Here is a 19,635-nt window from a genome sequence, read left to right on the forward strand (position 1 = left end):
TCTCCTCAAGTCATTTCACTGGCTTCCGATCAGGTACTGCATACAGTTCAAGCTTCTCCTACTAACCTACAAATGCACTCGATCTGCAGCCCCTCCTTACCTCTCTGCCCTCATCTCCCCTTACGTTCCTACCTGTAACCTCCGCTCTCAAGACAAATCCTTCCTCTCAGTCCCCTTCTCCACCACCGCCAACTCCAGACTCCGCTCTTTCGGCCTCACCTCACCCCATGCTTGGAATAAACTCCCTGAGCCCATACGGCAGGCCCCTCCCTGCCCATCTTCAAATCCTTGCTCAAAGCCCACCTCTTCAATGTCGCCTTCGGCACCTAACCACTACACCTCTATTCAGGAAATCTTGACTGCCCCAACTTGACATTTCGTCCTTAGATTGTAAGCTCCTTCGAGCAGGGACTGTCCTTCTTTGTTAAACTGTACAGTGCTGCGTAACCCTAGTAGCGCTGTAGAAATGTTAAGTAGTAGTAGTAGTGATGAGAGGGTGACAAAGCAGGACAATTTTATGGTTTATAATGGGCTAGAAAACCCAGATCTTTAAGTCCTGTCTGGTTGGTCTCAAAAATCATTCTGACTTCAAAGGCCTTACGTTCCTGTATTGTTTTAAAGTTCCCTTTTAGTATTCTCACCATAAAATCATTGGTACAGTGTTCTGGTTTTGTAAAGTGCTGCTCCACAGCATTTGACTTGTTTTTCCAATGCAGCACCCTTTGTCCCATTTTTTACACTGAATGATATATACCACACTGGAAGATGAGCATGTGAAGGATTCCTTTATGTTGAATATTTTTCCTTTGTGAATGACCGTGGGGTCCTGTGAAATGTTTTGGCATAGTTTACAACTGGTTATATTTCAAGGATGTGTGCCACTCTCTTCTTTTTGAGTCTGTGTTGGGAGCTTACTTCTTACTAGCTTGTGTTTTAAGTTGGGTGGCTGTCGGAAGCCCAGCACTGGTGGGGATTAGAATATCTCTTTCAGTAATTCATCCTCCTGGAGTAATGGCTATAGATCTTTTATGATTTTTCTTAATTTTTCCAGCTCTGGGTTGTATGCCACTACAAGGGGGATTCTGCCTGTGGCTTTCTTTTCCTTGTACTGTAGCAGATTTTCCCTGGGTGTTTTGAGGGAGGAGGCAATATTCTTGGAGATTATTTTGTTGTTGTAGCCTTTCTGTTTGAAGGATGCAGTCAGGATTTTGAGGTATCTATCTCTGTCCCCTGGGTCAGAGCAGATACGGTGGTATCTTGCGGCTTGGCTGTGAATGATGGATTTTTTTGTATGTGAAGGGTGGAATCTGGAGTTGTGGAGGTAGCTGCATTTGTCTGTGGGTTTCTTGTATATGGATATTTGCATATAGCCATTGCTGATTGAGACTGCGGTGTCCAAAAAATTGACTTTTTCTGGGGAATAGTCAATTTTGAATCTGATTGTAGAATGGTATGTATTGAGGGAACTGTAAAATTGTTTCAGAGTTCCTTCCCCTTCAGTCCAAATCATAAAAATGTCATTGATGTACCGTTAGTATTTTAGGGGTTTGGTCTGGTATGTATTCAGAAATGTCTCTTCCAGTTCAGCCATAAAGAAGTTAGCATATTAGGGTGCTGTCCTGGTGCCCATCACAGTGCCCATGATTTGTAGATAGATATAATTTTTAAAGCGGAAATAGTTGTGAGTTAGAATAAATTTGATTAATTTTGTAATAGTTTCCGGGTGAGGATAGATGGTTCAGTGTGGATGTTTTTAGGATTTTCTCACATGCAGCTATGCCATCTGCATGGGGAATGTTGCTGTATAGTGATTCTACATTCATTGTGACCAGAAGAGTACCCGATGGTAACTGCGCAATGTTTTTTAATTTATTCAGAAAATGTGTATGAAGCTGTTTGTCTTATCCATGAAAAGTTTCAGTATCCCCTCTATAATTGCAGATATTTCCTTCATGAGTGTGCCAATACCAGATATGATTGGCAGAGGCGTAGCCAGGTTTTGACATCAGGGGGAGCAGACTTTTATAAAATAGGCGCCGGTTGGTGTCAGCTAGACAACAGTGCCTGTGTTCTCAGGTGTAGTGGCTGTGGCGGTAATGATTAATACAGGCTGTCTCTGTTGTGTCCTGCCTACAAGGAAACAGGAAGTTACATCAGGAGATAGGACGCAGAAGAGATCCCTGGACTGGCCAGAGCAGGCAACCTGTCTTTTTAACTACAAGTAAAGAAATATTAAAATTGTGACCATCACCTCAGGAACAGCATATATACTGCTTCCAGTGCTAGACACTTTGTTTAAATCAGATGGGCTCTACAGGATGTGGAGACCACTAGCCTTGAGCATTTTTGTTTTGTGTGACAAGGGCCACCAAAGGCGCCCCTTGCCCCACAGCCTACTTTCAAATAGGGCCAGACACTTTGTGAAATAACACAAATCTCGGCAAAATGACACCAAAAACTATACTGAAAACTTACAACACCATAATAGCCCTAAACCACCTATGAAAACACGGTGCTACAAATATTACACTGGGCCCTAGAGCAGTGTTTCCCTAGGTGGTCCTGGATTACCCCCTTGCCATTCAGGTTCTCAGGCTATCCAGAATGAATCTGCATGTAATGGAGGCAGTATATGCAAATCAATTTCATACATATGTATTGTGGATAGCCTGAAAACCTGACTGGCAAAGGGGTACTCGAGGTCCAACTTAAGAAACACTGCCCTAGAACACCAAACTTTACCACACCATAAAAGCTCTAACCCACCAATGTAAAGACAGTGCTGTATATATTACACTGGACTCTGGAGCACCAATATACCTACTGTTGGGAAACTGGAACAAGCTGCACTGTTACACATTCCTACATAGACACTACATGCTAGCAGAATCCTTCATCTCAGCCACGCATGCAGAACATGGACAGACCCTCATCTCACCTAATACAGAATAGGGAGCCACAAAAAAAAAAATATATATATATACAAAAGTTGGAATAGAGACCTCCTCCACTCTGCCCAAGAAAGCAAGACTCAGTGCAATACTGGTAAAAGTGAAACAGAATGAATTTTCTCCTCTACTTTGCAAAATAAAGATAGAAAAAAGAAAAAAATGTACATTTTACAAAGCAGGTACATCTCAGTCCTTACAAAATATTACATAAAAATATATATTTTTTCTTTTCTACCTTAGTCTGGGAATTTAATTTTATAATTGGGCTGGTCCTAGTCTTTTTTTTATCCATGTTCCATGAGTCAGTCTTCCAAATTCTTTTCCAGGTTTGCCTCTCCATTTCTCTCTCCTCTTGTCTTCTTCCTTTCTTTCTCTGCATTTGTCTGGCATTGATCTTTCATTTTATGTCCCCACTGTCAAATAGCTGTGTACCTCTATATTTTTCTTCCAGAGCAGCTGACTTAGTTTGATATAAGGGTGAAGGCGGAGTGTGGATGCAAAAAACTAAAAGTACTGGATTTCAGGCGTACTGATTTTGATAAAATGGGGGAATACCTGAAAAAGGAGCAGTTGAAGTGGGAAGGCGTAGGAGAAGTGGAACATCAGTGGTCAAAGCTGAAGGCTGCTATAAATATGGCGACTGATCTTTATGCAAAGAAAGTAAACAAAACCAAGAGAAACAGGAAGCCTATATGGTTCTCCAACTAAGTAGCTGAAAAAATAAGAGCAAAAGAGGCTTTGTTCAAGAAATACAAAAGAACGCAATGAGAGGTTCACGGAAAAGATTATCGGATTAAACTTAAAGAAGTAAAGAGGGAAATACGGCTAGCGAAAGCGCAAGCGGAAGAAAAAATGGCTAAAGATATAAAGGGAGCTGACAAGACCTTTTTCAGATATATTGGAGAAAAGAGAAAAGATAGGAATGGAATTGCGAGACTGAAAGATAATGAGAGTGGTTATGTGGAAAGCAAGGAGGATAAAGCGAATGTGCTAAACAATTACCTCTTAGGTGTTCACGGAGGAAAATCCTGGTGAAGGACCATGGTTGGCTACTGAAGGAATATTTGGAAATGGAGTTGATACTGCGCTGTTTACGGAAGAAAGAGTTTATAAACAGCTGGAGAATCTGAAGGTGGACAAAGCTATGCGGCCGGATGGGATACATTCCATGATACTGAGGGAGGTCCTGGCGGGACCTCATAAGATTTATTTAATAGATCTTTAGAGGCAGGAGAGGTTCCGCGAGATTGGAGAAGAGTGGATGTGGTCCCTCTTCATGAAAGTGGAGACAGGGAAGAAGTGGGAAACTACAGACCGGTAAGTCTCACGTCGGTGGTAGGAAAAATAATGGAGTTGCTGCTGAAAGGACAGTTAACTTTCTAGAAGACAATGGGTTACAGAACCTGAAGTAACATGGCTTTACCAAAAGAAAATCCTGCCAAACGAATCTCATTGACTTCTTTGACTGGGTGACAAAAGAAAAGGATGAAGGCCATACACTGGATGTAATCTACTTGGATTTCACAAAGCCTTTGATACGGTCCCACACAGAAGACTCGTGAATAAGCTGAAAGGGCTGAACTTAGGACCGAAAGTGGTGAACTAGGTAGAAAACTGGTTGACCGACAGGTGGCAGAGGGTGGTGGTAAATGGAATCCGCTCCGAGGAAAGGATGGTGACCAGTGGGGTTCCTCAGGGGTCGATGCTGGGCCCATTTTGGTTAATATATTTGTGAGAGATATTGCTGAAGGGTTGGAAGGAAAGGTTTGCCTTTTTGCGGATGACACAAAGATAGCCAATAGAGTGGATACCCTGGAGGGAGTATAAATGATGAGAAGGGATCTCCGAACCTTAGAAGAATGGTCAAGGGTCTGGCAGTTAAAATTTAATGTAATGAAAATAATCTGGGGAACTGTAAATTGAAGGTTTCTCCAAATATTTAACAATAATCAAATGACAGAAACCTAATATATGCCTTCACTAATTATCCCTAAAACCTAATGTGACTAGTAATATGCAATATAGCTAAATGTATAATATATTAAGTAGTGCTCAGAACTGGGTGCTTGAGTTAATCTATAGCGCAGCTTGTGATCATAACAACTCTACCTTCATCATAGCACCACATACCCTCCCTTCCTACCAAAAAATACTAATGAGCAAAAGCCTAAACAATTCAGGCAAGCTGAAAAAAAAATACCAGTACTTAGGTTGGGAGTGCTGGGTGTCGCCAGGGTAGAGTACGCTGCACATATATGTCTCAACTCAGTTCATTGTTGCTTTCTTCTTTTTTTTCCTTTTTTCCAGCTTGTGTCAGTGCAAAAAAGTGCTAAATCATAATAAGTGCTTCCACATAGTGTCGCTTCACACTCTCAACATGCGTTCACATTTTCCCCTGCTGGCGTCCTCAGGAGAACGGAATCTACAATATAAAATCCATAAAGATCATAGCTGTATCGCTCCTTACTGATAAATCTCAACCTGTATACAAAAATATACTAAAACATCTCAATTGCTTCTTACTTAACGTTAAGATCGCCGAATGAAAACAGACAGCAGCCCCAACTCAGATCGACTGAACGCCGGTGCATGCGCAAGAGTCTCTATTTAGTAAAATGGTTGATTACAAATGGGTGCCCGCCCACCAATCAATGGCCTTGTTGAGTCCTTTGGGATGTGTAGTCTGCCAATTGTAGATGTATTGCGCTTCTCTCCTAAGGAGGCTAGAGACTATGTCCGTCCCCCCCCCCCCCCCCCCCACCGTGGTTGCCTTAGGCACGCTAATACGAATCTCAGGTCCTCCTCTCGATGTTCCATCAGGTCCCAATGCCCCACCAGTGGTGCTTCCTTCTTATGAGTATGTAAGTTGCTAAGATGTTCTCCGATCCTCTGTTTGATTTTCCTTTTTGTTTGCCCTATGTACCATAAAGAGCAGGGGCATTTAATGCCGTAAATAACTTGTTGTATCACAATCGGTTCTTTCCCGCAGGTATATAATGCGGTTGGTCACTGGATGGATAATTTGAGTTGTGACCCATGCATAGCAACAATAGATACGACCTTGGCATTTAAAATGTCATCTGTCATGTCCTGTTGCCTATAATTGAGTAACTCACCCAAATTACGTGATCGTGTAAAAGCAAAGCGCGGCATAGTGGGGATGTCAAATAATTGCATCATGGGCCAGTGCGTCCTTATAATGTTCTTAATTTGAGGAATCCTTGAAGAGAAAGGCAATACACAGGTAATATATATCATCAGGGAATTTTTATTAGTCTTTTCCTGCCAAGGTTCAAACAGCCATTGCCTATGAACATTAGCTGCTCTTTTATGGGCTTTTTTAATGATTTTGCGTGGATAACCACGGTGTGCAAATCTGTGTATCATGTCCACTGCATGATTGGAAAAACCCGCTTTGGAATCACATATCTTCCTCACCAGTAAAAACTGGCCAAAAGGGATGGCTTCTTTTTGGGACAAAGGCTGGAAGCTAGAATAGTGTAATACAGAGTTAGTATCAGTGGCTTTATGGTAAAGTTGGGTACATAGGCGGCCTTCCTGTAATTCAATGGAGACGTCCAAAAAAATTTACTTGGACATGACCAACTTTAATGTCAAATTTAATATTATTGTCACATGCATTAAGATGTTGGCAAAACTCACCCAGACGATGCTGATCTCCTTTCCATATTAGGAGGACGTCATCTGTGTACCTCTTCCATTGTACAATATTAGGTGTAAATTCGGGGAAGTAGACATGCTGTTCTTCATAGTGTGCCATGTACAGGCATGCTATGGTGGGGGCTACCGTCGCCCCCATAGCCACTCCACGTGTCTGTAAGTAGAAAGAATCTTCAAACAGAAAGTAATTATGCAAAACCACCCGCTGTGCCATGGAATTAAGCAAAGATACCTTATGATGAGAGATGTCCAACTTCTGTAGATATGTGTCCACAAGATCTAAAGCCGCTTGCTGAGGGATAACCGTATACAGGGGGGATCTGACATCCATCGTGACTAGTGTAATCTGAGAGTCACTTATATCAAAATCCATTAGCATAGACAACAGATGGGCTGTATCCATCACATACAATGAAATCGCTTTCAAAAGAGGCTGGAGATGAAAGTCCAAAAACTGTGACAGCGGCTCATGCAACGAGCCGTTACTACCCTCTATAGGTCGAGCTGGCGGGTTCTGTAAGTTTTTGTTGATCTTGGGTACAAATCTGATAGCTGGTAAAGTATGTTTGTGCAGCACTGCTTACGCCTTGTAGCGCTATAGAAATGCTAAATAGTAGTAGTAGTAATAGTAGGAAATTGAATCATAAGGTATCTGGCCTCACGAATGGAAATGGTGCCATCAGTGGTAGCTTGTTCAATTAAAGCTTTAATTTCTCCTTGGAACAGGGGTGTAGGGTCACTTTCCAACTTAGTGTAAAATGCCAAGAAGTGCAGAGTGATGCATTTGGGGTGTAGAAATCCAAAAGAGAGATACCAAATAGGAGGGGAGAGATTAGTAATCTCGACTCAGGAGAGAGACCTTGAGGTGTCGGAGGATATGAAGGTGAAGAAACAATGTGTCAAGGCGACGGCTGTGGCTAGAAGGGATGCTAGGCTGCATAGACAGGGGTATAACCAGCAGAAGAAAGGAGGTGTTGATGCCCCTCTGCAAGTCGTTGGTGAGTCCCCAGTTGGAGTATTGTGTTCAGATTTGGAGGCCGTATGTGACTAAAGATGTAAAAAGACTAGAAGCGGTGCAAAGAAAAGCTATGAAAATGTTATGGGATTTGCATTGCAAACCGTACAAGGAGAGACTTGCTGACCTGAACATGTATACCTAAGAGGAAAGGAGAAACAGGGGTGACATGATACAGACGTTCAAATATTTGAAAGGTATTAATCCGCGTACGAACCTTTTCTGGAGACGGAAAGGTGGTAGAACTAGAGGACATGAATTGAGGTTGAAGGGGGGCAGGCTCAGGAGTAATGTCAGGAAGTATTTTTTCATGGAGAGGGTGGTGGATGCGTGGAATGCCCTCCTGCGGGAGGTGGTGGAGATGAAAACGGTAATGGAATTCAAACATGCGTGGGATAAACACAAAGGAATCCTGTTTAGAAGGAATGGACCTATGGAATTTTAGCGGATATTGGATGGCGATGCCGGTATTTGGAGCATAAAACCGATGCAGAGCGGACTTCTACAGTCTGTGCCCTGAGAAACGCAGGGACAAATCAAACTCGGATATACATATAAAGTATCACATACCATGTAAAATGAGTTTATCTTGTTGGGCAGACTGGATGGACCGTTCAGGTCTTTATCTGCCATCATTTACTATGTTACTATGTCCAGGTGATTTACTTATCTTCAGTTTATCAAATTACATCTTTCAGGTTTATAGAGATTTCATTCAATTTCTCTGACTCAGCTTTGAATACCATTTCTGTTGCCGGTATCTCTCCCAAATCTTCGGTGAAGACCGAAGCAAAGAATTAAAAAAAAAATACTATCCTGCTTATAATCGAACGAGAAAAAGGCCCAAGTTCCGACCTAAATTGGGAGATGGACGTTTATCTCACAAAAACGAATAACGCGGTATAATCGAAAGCCGAACTTGGACGTTTTCAACTGCACTCCATCGTGGAAGCGTACAAAGTTGACGGGAGCGTGTCGGAGGCGTGGTGAAGGCGGGACTGGGGCATGGTTATCACCCGAACAGAGATGGGCGCCTTTCGCCGATAATGGAAAAAAAAGTATGCGTTTGTAGCTAGAATTTAGGGCACTTTTCCTGGACCCTGTTTTTTCACGAATAAGGCCCCAAAAAGTGCCGTAAATGACCAGATTACCCCCAGAGGGAGTCGGGGATGACCTCCCCTGACTCCCCCAGTGGTCACTAACCCCCTCCCACCACAAAAAATGATGTTTCACAACTTTTTATTTTCATCCTCAAATGTCATACCCACCTCCCTGGCACCAGTATGCAGGTCCCTGGAGCAGTTGTTAGGGGGTGCAGTGGACTTCAGGCAGGTGGACCCAGGCCCATCCCCCCTACCTGTTACAATTGTGCTGCTTAATGCTTAGTCGTCGTGCCCCCTTCACCCCTTAGGGCTATAGTAATGGTGTAGACTTGTGGGCAGTGGATTTTGAGGGGGATTTGGGGGGCTCAACACACAAGGGAAGGGTGCTATGCACCTGGGAGCTCTTTTACCTTTTTTTTTGTTTTTGTAAAAGTGCCCCCTAGGGTGCCCGGTTGGTGTCCTGGCATTTTGAGGGGGACCAGTGCACTACGAATCCTGGCCCCTCCCACAAACAAATGCCTTGGATTTTTTCGTTTTTGAGCTGGGCGCATTCATTTTCCATTATCGCTGAAAAACAAAAACGCCCAGCTCACAAATTGTCGAATAAAACATGGACGTCTATTTTTTTCGAAAATACGGTTCGGTCCGCCCCTTCATGGACCCGTTCTCGGAGATAAACGCCCATGGAGATAGACGTTTTCGTTCGATTATGCCCCTCTATGTGTGTTTGCCTCCAACACAATCTTTTTTTCAAACTCCTTATTTGCCTTCCTTATCATGCTTTGCATTTGACTTGCCATTCCTTATGCTATATCTTATTGTTTTCATTCGGAACCTTCCATTTTCTGAAGGATTTCCTTTTAGCTCTTCATAGCTTCGGCTGTTGTTTGGTCTTCCTTCCTCCTTTTTTTAATACATGGAATATCTTTGTCTTGGGCTTCCAGGATGGTATTTTTGAACAGCATCCATGCTCGATGTAAATTTTTGACCTTCGCAGCTGCTGCTTTCAGTTTATTTTTTTTGTTTGTTTGTTTTTTAAACCATTTCTCATTTTATCATAGTCTGCTTTTTGAAAGTTAAAAGCTAATGTATTGAATTTCCTGTGTTTACTTACTCCAAAGCCAATATCAAATCTGATCATATTTTGATCACTGTTATCAAGTGGCCCCACGTGATGAGTGTCCCTATAACCAGCCCTTCCAAATGACACACCAATTACGGTTTATAACAAATTACTACTCTACCAATGAAAAGTTATTCTGTTGTTATACTTCCTCTGTGTACATCCGTATACTGCACAAACCAGCATGTTTGAAAATATAAGTGAGATTAAATAAAAATGTTACCAGCAATAAAGAACAAAAACACGGATGTAGCAGCTCATGTTTGCTTTGATTTGAGTATATGGTACAGCCAGGGGGATGGCTGCACGCGGGGAGGGGGAGGCAGAGACCAACCTCTGTTTCTTCAGCTTTTTGATATGCCGTCTCCATTTCTCAATTTAACCTCCGTGGCTTCAACATTTTGACATGCCGTCTCCTATTCTCAATCTAACCTCCATGGCTTCCATTGAATCAGCCTGCCTCCTGGCTTCGGGCCTTCCCTGTAACATATGACCCACCCTCACAGAAGCAGGAAGTTGCATCAGTGAGGGTGGGATGCGTCATACGAGAGACCTAAAGCCCTGAGGCAGGCTGATTCAATGGAAGCACTGCTGCTACTGGTCTGGCAGCAAGGAAAACAATTTACAGGAACCAGGTTGGGGTGTGAGGGGGGGGGGAGGATGACAGCCGCTGGAACTGGGAAGGGGGAGGAGGAAAGGAAAAGATACTGAATACTGGGTGCCTGCCCATGCCAGACGCCAAAGTCGCTTCCTCTCAATGTGTGAGAGGAGGGGGCTTTGGCGGGTGAGCTTGAGTTGGGGGCCCAATGTGTTTGACTTGGTATGTCTGTATGCTGACTTAGACCCGACTGTTTATGTCAAATGCAGGATTGCGATTCTGCACAGGAAGAGGAAGTGACCTGCTGTGACCTCTTGCTCCATTGGCTGTGCTGGAGGGTTCAACAAATGGCTCACAATATTCATAAAAAAATAACAACCAGCTCTTGTGAGCCAGCTACAGTACACCACTGAACCTTTCCTTCTTCTTAGCATCTCGTTCTAGTTCCATATTTAAACTGGGTTTTCCATCTATGAAAAATATTCAGCTAAAGCATTTTCATGATATTTCTTTTACCTGTCAATTCAGTAAGGTATGGAATTTTCTACCTCCTAATTCGGTCTTTAGTTACTTTCAGTTTCGTAACGTTTTGAAAACTCATCTTTATAGTAAGCACTTTGAATCTATTCTATGAGAGAGTTTGCTGATTCCTGTATTTTGAACATTGTTTTAATTATAAGATGAGATAATGTTAATGTAAATTTAGACATTATGGTGACCCACTTTGATTCTATAGCTGTTATAAGCGGTATATAAATTCCAGAATAGAATTCTCATAACGTCCCATCTAAGTACACTAAGGCCACTTTTTAGCATAGCTTAGTAAAAGGAGCCCTAAAAGCTCTAAGGCCCAGATGATCAAAAGCAAATGTGAGAACTAGAGGCCATTAGCGCTGGAGTAGCTCCTGTGTTTGCCTGCATCCTAGGATCAGAGCCGGCAAGCACGTGTAACAGTGCACTCACCGGCTCTGAACGCTAATATCATGCGAATGCATGCTAAACATGGACATTAGTATTCATTCCCAGTGCTCAGCAGGCAGCGTGCCAAACTAGCACACTCTGCTAGCACTGTAAACCCTGGCATTAGGGTTTACAGAGCATTGGGGAGGAATGGGGAGCCCTGTCCAGCATGCATATGCATGCTAGCAGGTCCTCCTCTCCCCACCCCCCCTGACAAAAGAGGGCTAGAGGTCCGGTGGACCTCCAGCCCCTACCTGGTGGTCTAGTGCCTCCACAACCTGCTGATATAGAGGCCCCAACCCCCCCCCCCCCCCCCGTACCTTTACACGACAGAGGAGGGAGTAGCACACCTTCCTCCTTCCAGTGCTGCCTCCAAAATGGCGGTGCCCTGCTCAGTGCATCCTGGGATGTGCTGGGCAGGGCTTCACTACCTCTCTTCTGTCATGGGGGGGTCGTGTTTCTTTCAGGGGTTCGGAGGGGCACTAGACCACCAGGGCCTCTGACTGGGGGTGTGGTTGGGCGGGCTGAAGGTCCACCGGACCTCCAGACTGCACTGGTGTTTGACAAGTTCGGGCCTTTTTTTGACAGCCAGTCCTGTCAAACAACTTCTGTGGGAGGATTGTGCCTTGGGCACATGGTCAAGCACAATCCTCCTGCAGAATTACCCCTATAATCAGAGCTAATAGTGTGCCTAAATTTGTATGCTGTTAGCTCTTATCATAGGGGCATTATTTCCCCGTGCTGTTCCAGTGCTAATTTTAGAGCGCTGTTTAGAATAGCGTGGGACTTCTGATTATCGGGCTGTCAAAGAGTAAAATGCATTCAACCTTTGCTTAAATTTACAATAAGACGTATCTGTACATAAATAGGAAAGAAGTTCCAAAGTGATGAGCTATGAAGGTAAGTTATTTTGCTTCATCAAAGTAAATGCATAATGTAGTGAAATAATCCACAGTTGGGTGGTGATGGCACTCATCTACATCTTCTGCTATGACCGTTTTAAGCCTGTAAATGTATTGGATATTTTCCTGCCTAAATTAATTCTGAAGAGTATTTCTCTAGTTTAGCCAGCAGATGGTGCATGTTTATGCTTAAAGCTGTTACAGAGGACTGACTTCTCTTTCTTTTAGTTAGCACACAGATAATAGGAAGTACCTGTAGTGATGTAACTAGTTTTTATTTGAAACTTGACTGTTCTGGGCTCCGATTGGCCTGGCTGGTGCTTCAGTCTTAGCCTGGGAGGAAAGAGAAACAGATCTCTTTGCTGAGGCTCGGTAAATTATATGTCCTGACCTTCCCAGGTACTGTTTAGACAGTATATAGCTATTTAGTTAGTGTTATAATTGATCCATATTTCAGCTACCTCTTATTGTTTGCTGATTGCACATTTTTTGTTCATTGTTCCAGTGTGACAGTTTGTTGACTCTTCTGTCTGGACTGATAAAGAATTCTGATGGTTTGTGTGTTAGGTCTGTGAGTGCTTTCTGGGAACTTTGGGACCACAGGGAGCGTGGCTCCAGTAACCTAGAAATCACTGGGGATAATTGGACAGCGGGAGATTCGCCCAGAGGCGATTGTGACCCAATCGGTGGGAGGAGGGATCTAGTGTAGAGTGCAGGTGGACCTGAGTTGTGCTGGGGGTAGACCCGCTAAGTGGCCACAGGGTAACCCCAGGCGGATGGCTAGGCATTTTGTGGCAAGTTCCTAATGTATTAAGTAGATAGAATTTAAACCATTCTAATGTTGCAATATATCTTGGATTGTGGAGAATCTAGTACAGTTAATATTGTACTTGTTGGCTGTACCTGTGACACTGTGGAAGTGAGGCAAAACAAGTAATTTAGGTATAGAACAATGCTTAAATAATGCACTAATTCAGTGTTAACTTTTCTTTAAACAGTGACTTGGACATGTCAGAGTTCCTTATTAACCCTAATGCAGGACCTTGCTGCTATAACTTGATTGCTGTTTCCAACCACTATGGAGGAATGGGAGGAGGCCATTGTAAGTTAGCTTTGCTTTTTCATCTTGTTAAACTTCTGTGTATGTTATCAAGCATATAATATTTTACAATGCAGATAAAATTTCTAGTCCAAAAATGATATAAACTGTCATTTTACATACCTCTTTTTTTTTTTTTTCAAATATATATAGTATATAAAACATGTATTATAATTAGGATTTCTGATTTTAGATTTTTTTTTTTTTTTTATTTATAACAGTTTTATACATATAATCAAGTATTCACCTTGTTTGAAAAGTGGTACATTTCACAACATATATTCAATTTTAAGTAACAACTAAATTAAAAAGAAAAAAAATTGAGATCCCCACTCAAGTCCACAATATGGGATTCAAGATGATAGAAAGTGGAATTATTTAAACAGAAATACTTTCCTAGGAATATTCACTTGAGAAGTTTACAGGTTACAATATTCGGTGTTATAAATTAACCTATATCTTAAGGGAAGATAACATTTTCAGGTTTCCTTATTTTGTCTAGACACTAAAAAAGCTGTTAGCTGAGCTGGTTCAAAAAATACATATTTAAGGGATTGGTATTTTACCACACATTTACAAGGAAATCTAAGAAAGAAAATTGCACCCAGCTGTAACACTGCTGGTTTCATCAGAAGAAATTGTCTTCGCCTCTTTTGTGTCTCACGGGAGACATCAGGAAATATCTGAATTCTTTGGCCTAGGAACTCTTTGTCCTTATTTCTGAAATACATTTTCATTAACCATGACTTATCTGGTGGCAATGCCACCGTCACTATCAATGTTGTTGGAATAACAGGATCATTGTCTGAAGATTCTAGTATAGCTGAAATATTGAGATCTTGTTTCTGATTTTCTTGATTTAATATTGGTAGGTGATAAATCTGTGAGAAGGGTGGAATCATCTCTTCTTTCACTTCAAGTATTTCCATTAAATACTTCTTTAACATTTCCCTTGGAGATTTGGACAATTGTTTTGGGAAATTTAACAAGCGAAGGTTATTACTCCTAACTGAATTTTCCAATGATTCCGTTTTTTTTCTCAGAGAAGTCAGATCTTTAACCATAATCTCTTGTTGAATTTGGAGTTTTTTAACTTCCAAAGTCGTATCATTATCCGTTTGCTCTAGTTTTTCAACTTTAGTATCCAAATTTTCAGTTTTTTGCTCAAGAGCTAAAATGTCCTGATTCAGTTTATTTATTTGGGGAGCAAAAGTTTTTCCTAGACTCACTATCAAAGTCCAAAACGAATCTAACGTTACTTCAGCTGGTTTTTTAATTTCAAAAGAAAATTGTGTGGGTAATACCTCTTTCTCCGAAGATTTCTCCAGTATCAAGCTTCCAGCTTCTTCCACCTTCGATGGAATAGGTGTTTGTGTCTGAGTCCTCAGCTCACATACAACTGGATCTATTTCCTCCCGGCTCTGTGTACTTGCACCACTTCGGAAAAGCAAGTCCAGAGACGCCTCAGTTGGTGTGCTATACCCCGCAGGTTGCGGGGGTGGTTCCCTTGAGTCGGGGCTGAGCGTCAGCTCAAGCCCTAGAGAAGCTTCCGGGCCTCCACTCGCACCGGCGCTACTCAGCGGGCTGCCTTCCGACATTTGAAACACCGAAGTAGTTGGAACAGACGCTGCCTGAAGGAGCGTTCGAATATCTTGAGAGGTAAAAACTTGCCGTTGCGGAGCTTTGGAGGCAGGACGGCCCCGTCTTTTCGGCATGTTTGAATGATTGTAATTCAGAGAGCTGTCGAGTGTAGCCTGCTAGCGTCTCAAGGGCGCGGCCATCTTGAATTCTGATTTTAGATTTTTAACTTCTAAACAGAAATAAACACTCCTAGTGCCCAAAAATTCAGTAGATGTTTCCTTATCGTCCCACCAGACCAGTCTTCACGCTTAGCTGTACCAGCAGGTGGAGATTACAAAACTGATGAGTTATGATACCATAGCTTTAGAACTCTGTGCGGCAGCTTGGCCAGCCAGTAATTTTCAGTCTGTGGCAGGTGGTAGGTCAATCCTGTGCAGTCTGCAGTGGTCTGGTAGAAATATTTATGGAATTCTTTTGGTCTCTCAAACAATGAGTTAAAAAAGGGGGGGCTTGAGCTGAGGGACATTTAATTTAAAAAGTACTGAATTTTTCTCTCTTGTTTGGGGTGTCTCACTTGAAGATTCCTTGTCCTTCTCCCCAGCCTCCTCTTTCTTTTAATTTGTGCTTCGAAATTCCATGTCCAGGACTTGAGAACCCAAACTAGTTGTACAGTTCAATAGACAATTTATTTCTTTCTTTAAGCAGGGTGCTTGTTAACAGTGGCCGCTACTGGGAAGAAGGAGGTTAGCCTTGTGTGGATACTGTTGTTACTTTGTGCCTGGTTTTGTTTATATGCCTTAATAGATGTGCCACATGAAAAAGGGAAAAAATGCTATGTATGTAGAACACGTAAGGCAAACCTTTTAGCGGGAAAATGTGTTCTCAGTGTGGCTGGTGCTACACCTTCAGTTTCAAAGGAGAAACTGGCGTCTGCACTGCAGCTCTCACTCCCTCACTATGCTGATTGCAGCTGGTTTCCCTGCGCAGGTGAGCCTTTTTCAGCAGAACATTTTTTAAGCTCTCTGTAATCAGCCCTGGAGTCAAGTAGAAATGCTTTGCCTCAGCTGTTCCCTGTTTAGTCAAATTTTTTAGCCCCGGGGATATCAGGTATGTTTTCTGTTATTACATTAAAGCTTTCTGTTTAGGAAAAGAGATGCCCTCCCCTAGCTTGGGACTCCAGAACTTTCAGTGATAGACCCTGCAAAATGTCCTAGATTACATTTAGACCAGGCTTTGAAGATTTTTGGGGCAATGCTGTCTGGTAAGAGTGAGGTTCTAGATATTTCTGCAGAGGAGCAGTTAGTCTTCTTTTGTCTGAGAATGAGGAGGTTCCTCCTCAGGAGAATCCTTCAGTCGTCCACATTTTTCCTAAGGAGGAATTATCAACCTTAATTGTGCAGACTTTGTCTACTCTTAAGATTTCAGTGAAGCGCCTTCCCATCCCTTCGTCCTCTCAGGACCACTTGCTTTTAGGGATCCATAAGTAATCTAAAGCTTTTCCTTTGGTTCAGGTAGTGGAGGATATTACTGCTGAATGGGAAATTCCTGATGCAGTTTAAGGCACCTCAGGTTGATTAAGTGGTTTCAGCTGTAACAAAGACTATTATACTGGTGAAAGGTGTTGCTGCATTTAACAACCATCAGGATCACAGCATGGAATCTTTGTTGAAGCAAGCCTTCAAAGTCTCTGCTGTAGGGTTACAGGCAGCAGTGTGTGGAAGTTATGTAGCCTGTGTTCGTTTCAAGTGGGCTGACTGACTGGTACAGAGGGCTAGATGCATCAACAAACGTTAAAAAATCTAAATCGTAAAAGTGCTTAACGAATTTGAAACAACGAAGAATGCAGAAAAAAAACAGCTCAGAAATGATCGGTGCAGTATTGAAAAGTACAATGTATCAAGCGTACGTTATCCCCGTCGTTAATTTGCTCCTTAAGCATGCGCAGAGCAGCCACAAACGTATTAAACCTACGTAGGTTGCTTACGTCAGACTGGGGCGTGCGAGGGGGGGATCTCGACCTGCAAGCCTTTTAGCTGTCTGATCTAGCAGAAGAGTGCAGTTGAAGATAATTCTAAAAAGAATGACCCTCGTAAATCCCCTTTTGTAACAAAAGACCTCTTTGCAGTTTGTTTACAGTACTGTGAAAATTGGCTTTAGGGGATAGAGTGTTAATTTTCAAAGCTGTTGGAGAAGGGGAGAGACAGGATTTTTAAGCTGCAGGGAGAAGCAGTATGTTTTGTTTTGTAATGATGCAGGGGAAAGCAGAGAGCCACGTGTTTGTGTTTGTATCTCACTTTTCTTTTTAAACATGCTGGCTTGGATTTTTATGGTGCAGGGGGCCTTAACGACAGGTCTGAGCACACGTAAAATTTCTGACGGTAAATGATTCGTTGCAATCATCGGTATGGTTAGTGCATTCTGAATTGTCCACATTTCAATGGTAGTTTCTCCTTTGCATTCCGTTTTCGTTAGCTGCTTGCTTCCTAGGAAAAAGGCCTTTAATGCATGCAACGGTTAGGAATTTCCTTTGTTAAAGGGTTGTTAGAGGGTCGTTAAGGTTTAGTGCATCTAGCCCAGAATTCTGAACACGCCTCACCTGGAGATCTTCTGCCTCCAACCTTTATAGATTTGGAAACTTCTTAATCGGCAGACACTTTGTATGACTTAGAGTCTCAACCAAGAGGCTGACTTAATTAGAGCCTGAGTTTCTGGTTGGTCAGCGGGCATTGCATCTAAGGCTAGACTTAGTAAGTTGCCTTTTAAAGGAAGCTTACTGTTTGGGAAAGATTTAGATGACTCGGTAAAGGCTCTTTCAGAGTCCAAGATGCCTAGGTTACTGGAGGATCCCCCTATGTAGGTAGAAGGTTCTCTGGCAGAGGATGTTTGTACAGAATCTAGATGATACAGAATGGGGAAATTAAGTGCTACTTAGAGGGTGAGATTCCCCTTTAGAGGGCAGTCCTTTTGACATTCCCTTAGAGGCAGCACATGGTTCGCTGCATCCGCAACAGGGAATTCCAAAGGTATACAATGTTGGTTTGTGAGTCTGCTCTCAATACCTCCTGTGGTAGGACATTTGCAATGGATATGTACTTGTGGAGTTTCTGGAATCCCTGTGTTGCTTTAGTCTAAAGATAATGGCACTCAAGCAGACCTTAAAAAGACTTATTCATTTACAAGTGGTGGTTCAGGTGCTTCCTCGGGAAGAAAGGTCTGGGCACTATTCAATTTACTTTGTAGTTCCCAAGAAGGAAGGAAGTTTTCAGTCTATTCTAGATATCGAAACAGTCAGAAGGTGTTTACAAGTGCCAAGTTTTCAGATGGAGATATTGAAGCCTGTGATTGCTGTCCATGATTACTGCCTAAAAAACTCCCCTTTTTGAACTGCTACAAAGTGTAGATATTAGTCATCTGGCCTAGTGAAATGGTTGGAAGCAGGTGCTCTGTGGAGTCATTAGCTGAGTAGTGCAGGCTAGCTGGGGGTAAGTGCCTGACTGCTTACTGAGTGGTGAGGGCTAATTGGAGTGGGAATGGGCAGTAGGGGCTATGGGGTGGTTGATTTAATGGAGGCGGGGGAAGAAAACTGGTGGGTAGTGGGGAGAGAGAGAGACTGGGTTGATGAAAGGATTGGGGTCAAGGGGAAAGAGACTTGGTAGGAAGGAGAAATACTGGCTGTGTGTTTCTGCTGGTGGCCTGCAAAGATGCATTATAGACCTGATTTTGCTAGACTTTATTTTCCCTTATTCACAGAATGGGAAGACAGCCTTAGTAAATCAGGCTTTAAAAGGCTGTGGTGGACCTCAGGGCAGATGTTTCCCCCTCCTCTGAAGGGGAAAATAGGGAGAGGAAGAAGGGTCTCAACCGCTGCTTCCTAATCCAAAGAAAAATTAAGACCTGACAAACCATGCTGAAAATGCAGTCATAATAAAGAGTGAATTATCTGCTTACATTGTCTCTTGTCGGTAGAATGAAAGAGAAACCAGTGCTGCAACTGAGAGAGAAACCTCTCACTAATTCCCTGAACTTTGTAATACAATGCTTTGTAATAATCTTCACATCCTTGTACATTTTTTTTAACATTCTGTTGTCAAAAAATAAGTTCAAATGTATTAAAGTAGGAGTTTATGAAACATAGTATGAAAGTACAGATCTATAAACACTCAAAAAGTATTTAAGCATAAGAACATACTTATTCTGTTAAAATTTTCTTTATTTTTATGTAAAAATTTCAGATGAGGTACCTTTTCTGTTCAAGTGTAATACTTGGTAATAATTGAAATAAATGAATAAATAAAAATAAAAGAACATAAGAATAGCCGTACTGGGTCAGACCAATGGTCCTTCTAGTCCAGTATCCTGCTTCCAGCAGTGGCCAATCCAGGTTACAAGTACCCGGCAGAAACCCAAATAGCAGCAACATTCCATGCTACCAGTCCCAGTGGCTTCCCCATGTCTGTCTCAATAGCAGACTATGGACTTTTCGTCCAGGAACATGTCCAAACATTTTTAAACCCAGATACACTAACCTCTGTTATCACATCCTCATTCAATGAGTTCCAGAGCTTAACTATTCTTTTGAGTGAAAAAATATTTCCTCCTATTTGTTTTCACAAAATAGCAAA

General features: G+C 42.3%; 1 protein-coding gene across 5 annotated transcripts in view; it reads left to right on the top strand.

Moving 5' to 3' along the window:
• USP15 (ubiquitin specific peptidase 15) overlaps nucleotides 1-19,635 on the top strand; it is a 519,523-nt gene that overhangs the window by 471,840 nt on the left and 28,048 nt on the right. For all 5 annotated transcript variants that reach the window (XM_030217240.1, XM_030217241.1, XM_030217242.1 and 2 more), the window contains one exon: nucleotides 13,332-13,435. In XM_030217240.1, the coding sequence (XP_030073100.1) occupies nucleotides 13,332-13,435 (104 nt within the window). The remainder of the gene's footprint in view (nucleotides 1-13,331; nucleotides 13,436-19,635) is intronic.

This window comes from Microcaecilia unicolor, chromosome 10 (assembly GCF_901765095.1).
Source record: "Microcaecilia unicolor chromosome 10, aMicUni1.1, whole genome shotgun sequence".
Taxonomy (NCBI): domain Eukaryota; kingdom Metazoa; phylum Chordata; class Amphibia; order Gymnophiona; family Siphonopidae; genus Microcaecilia; species Microcaecilia unicolor.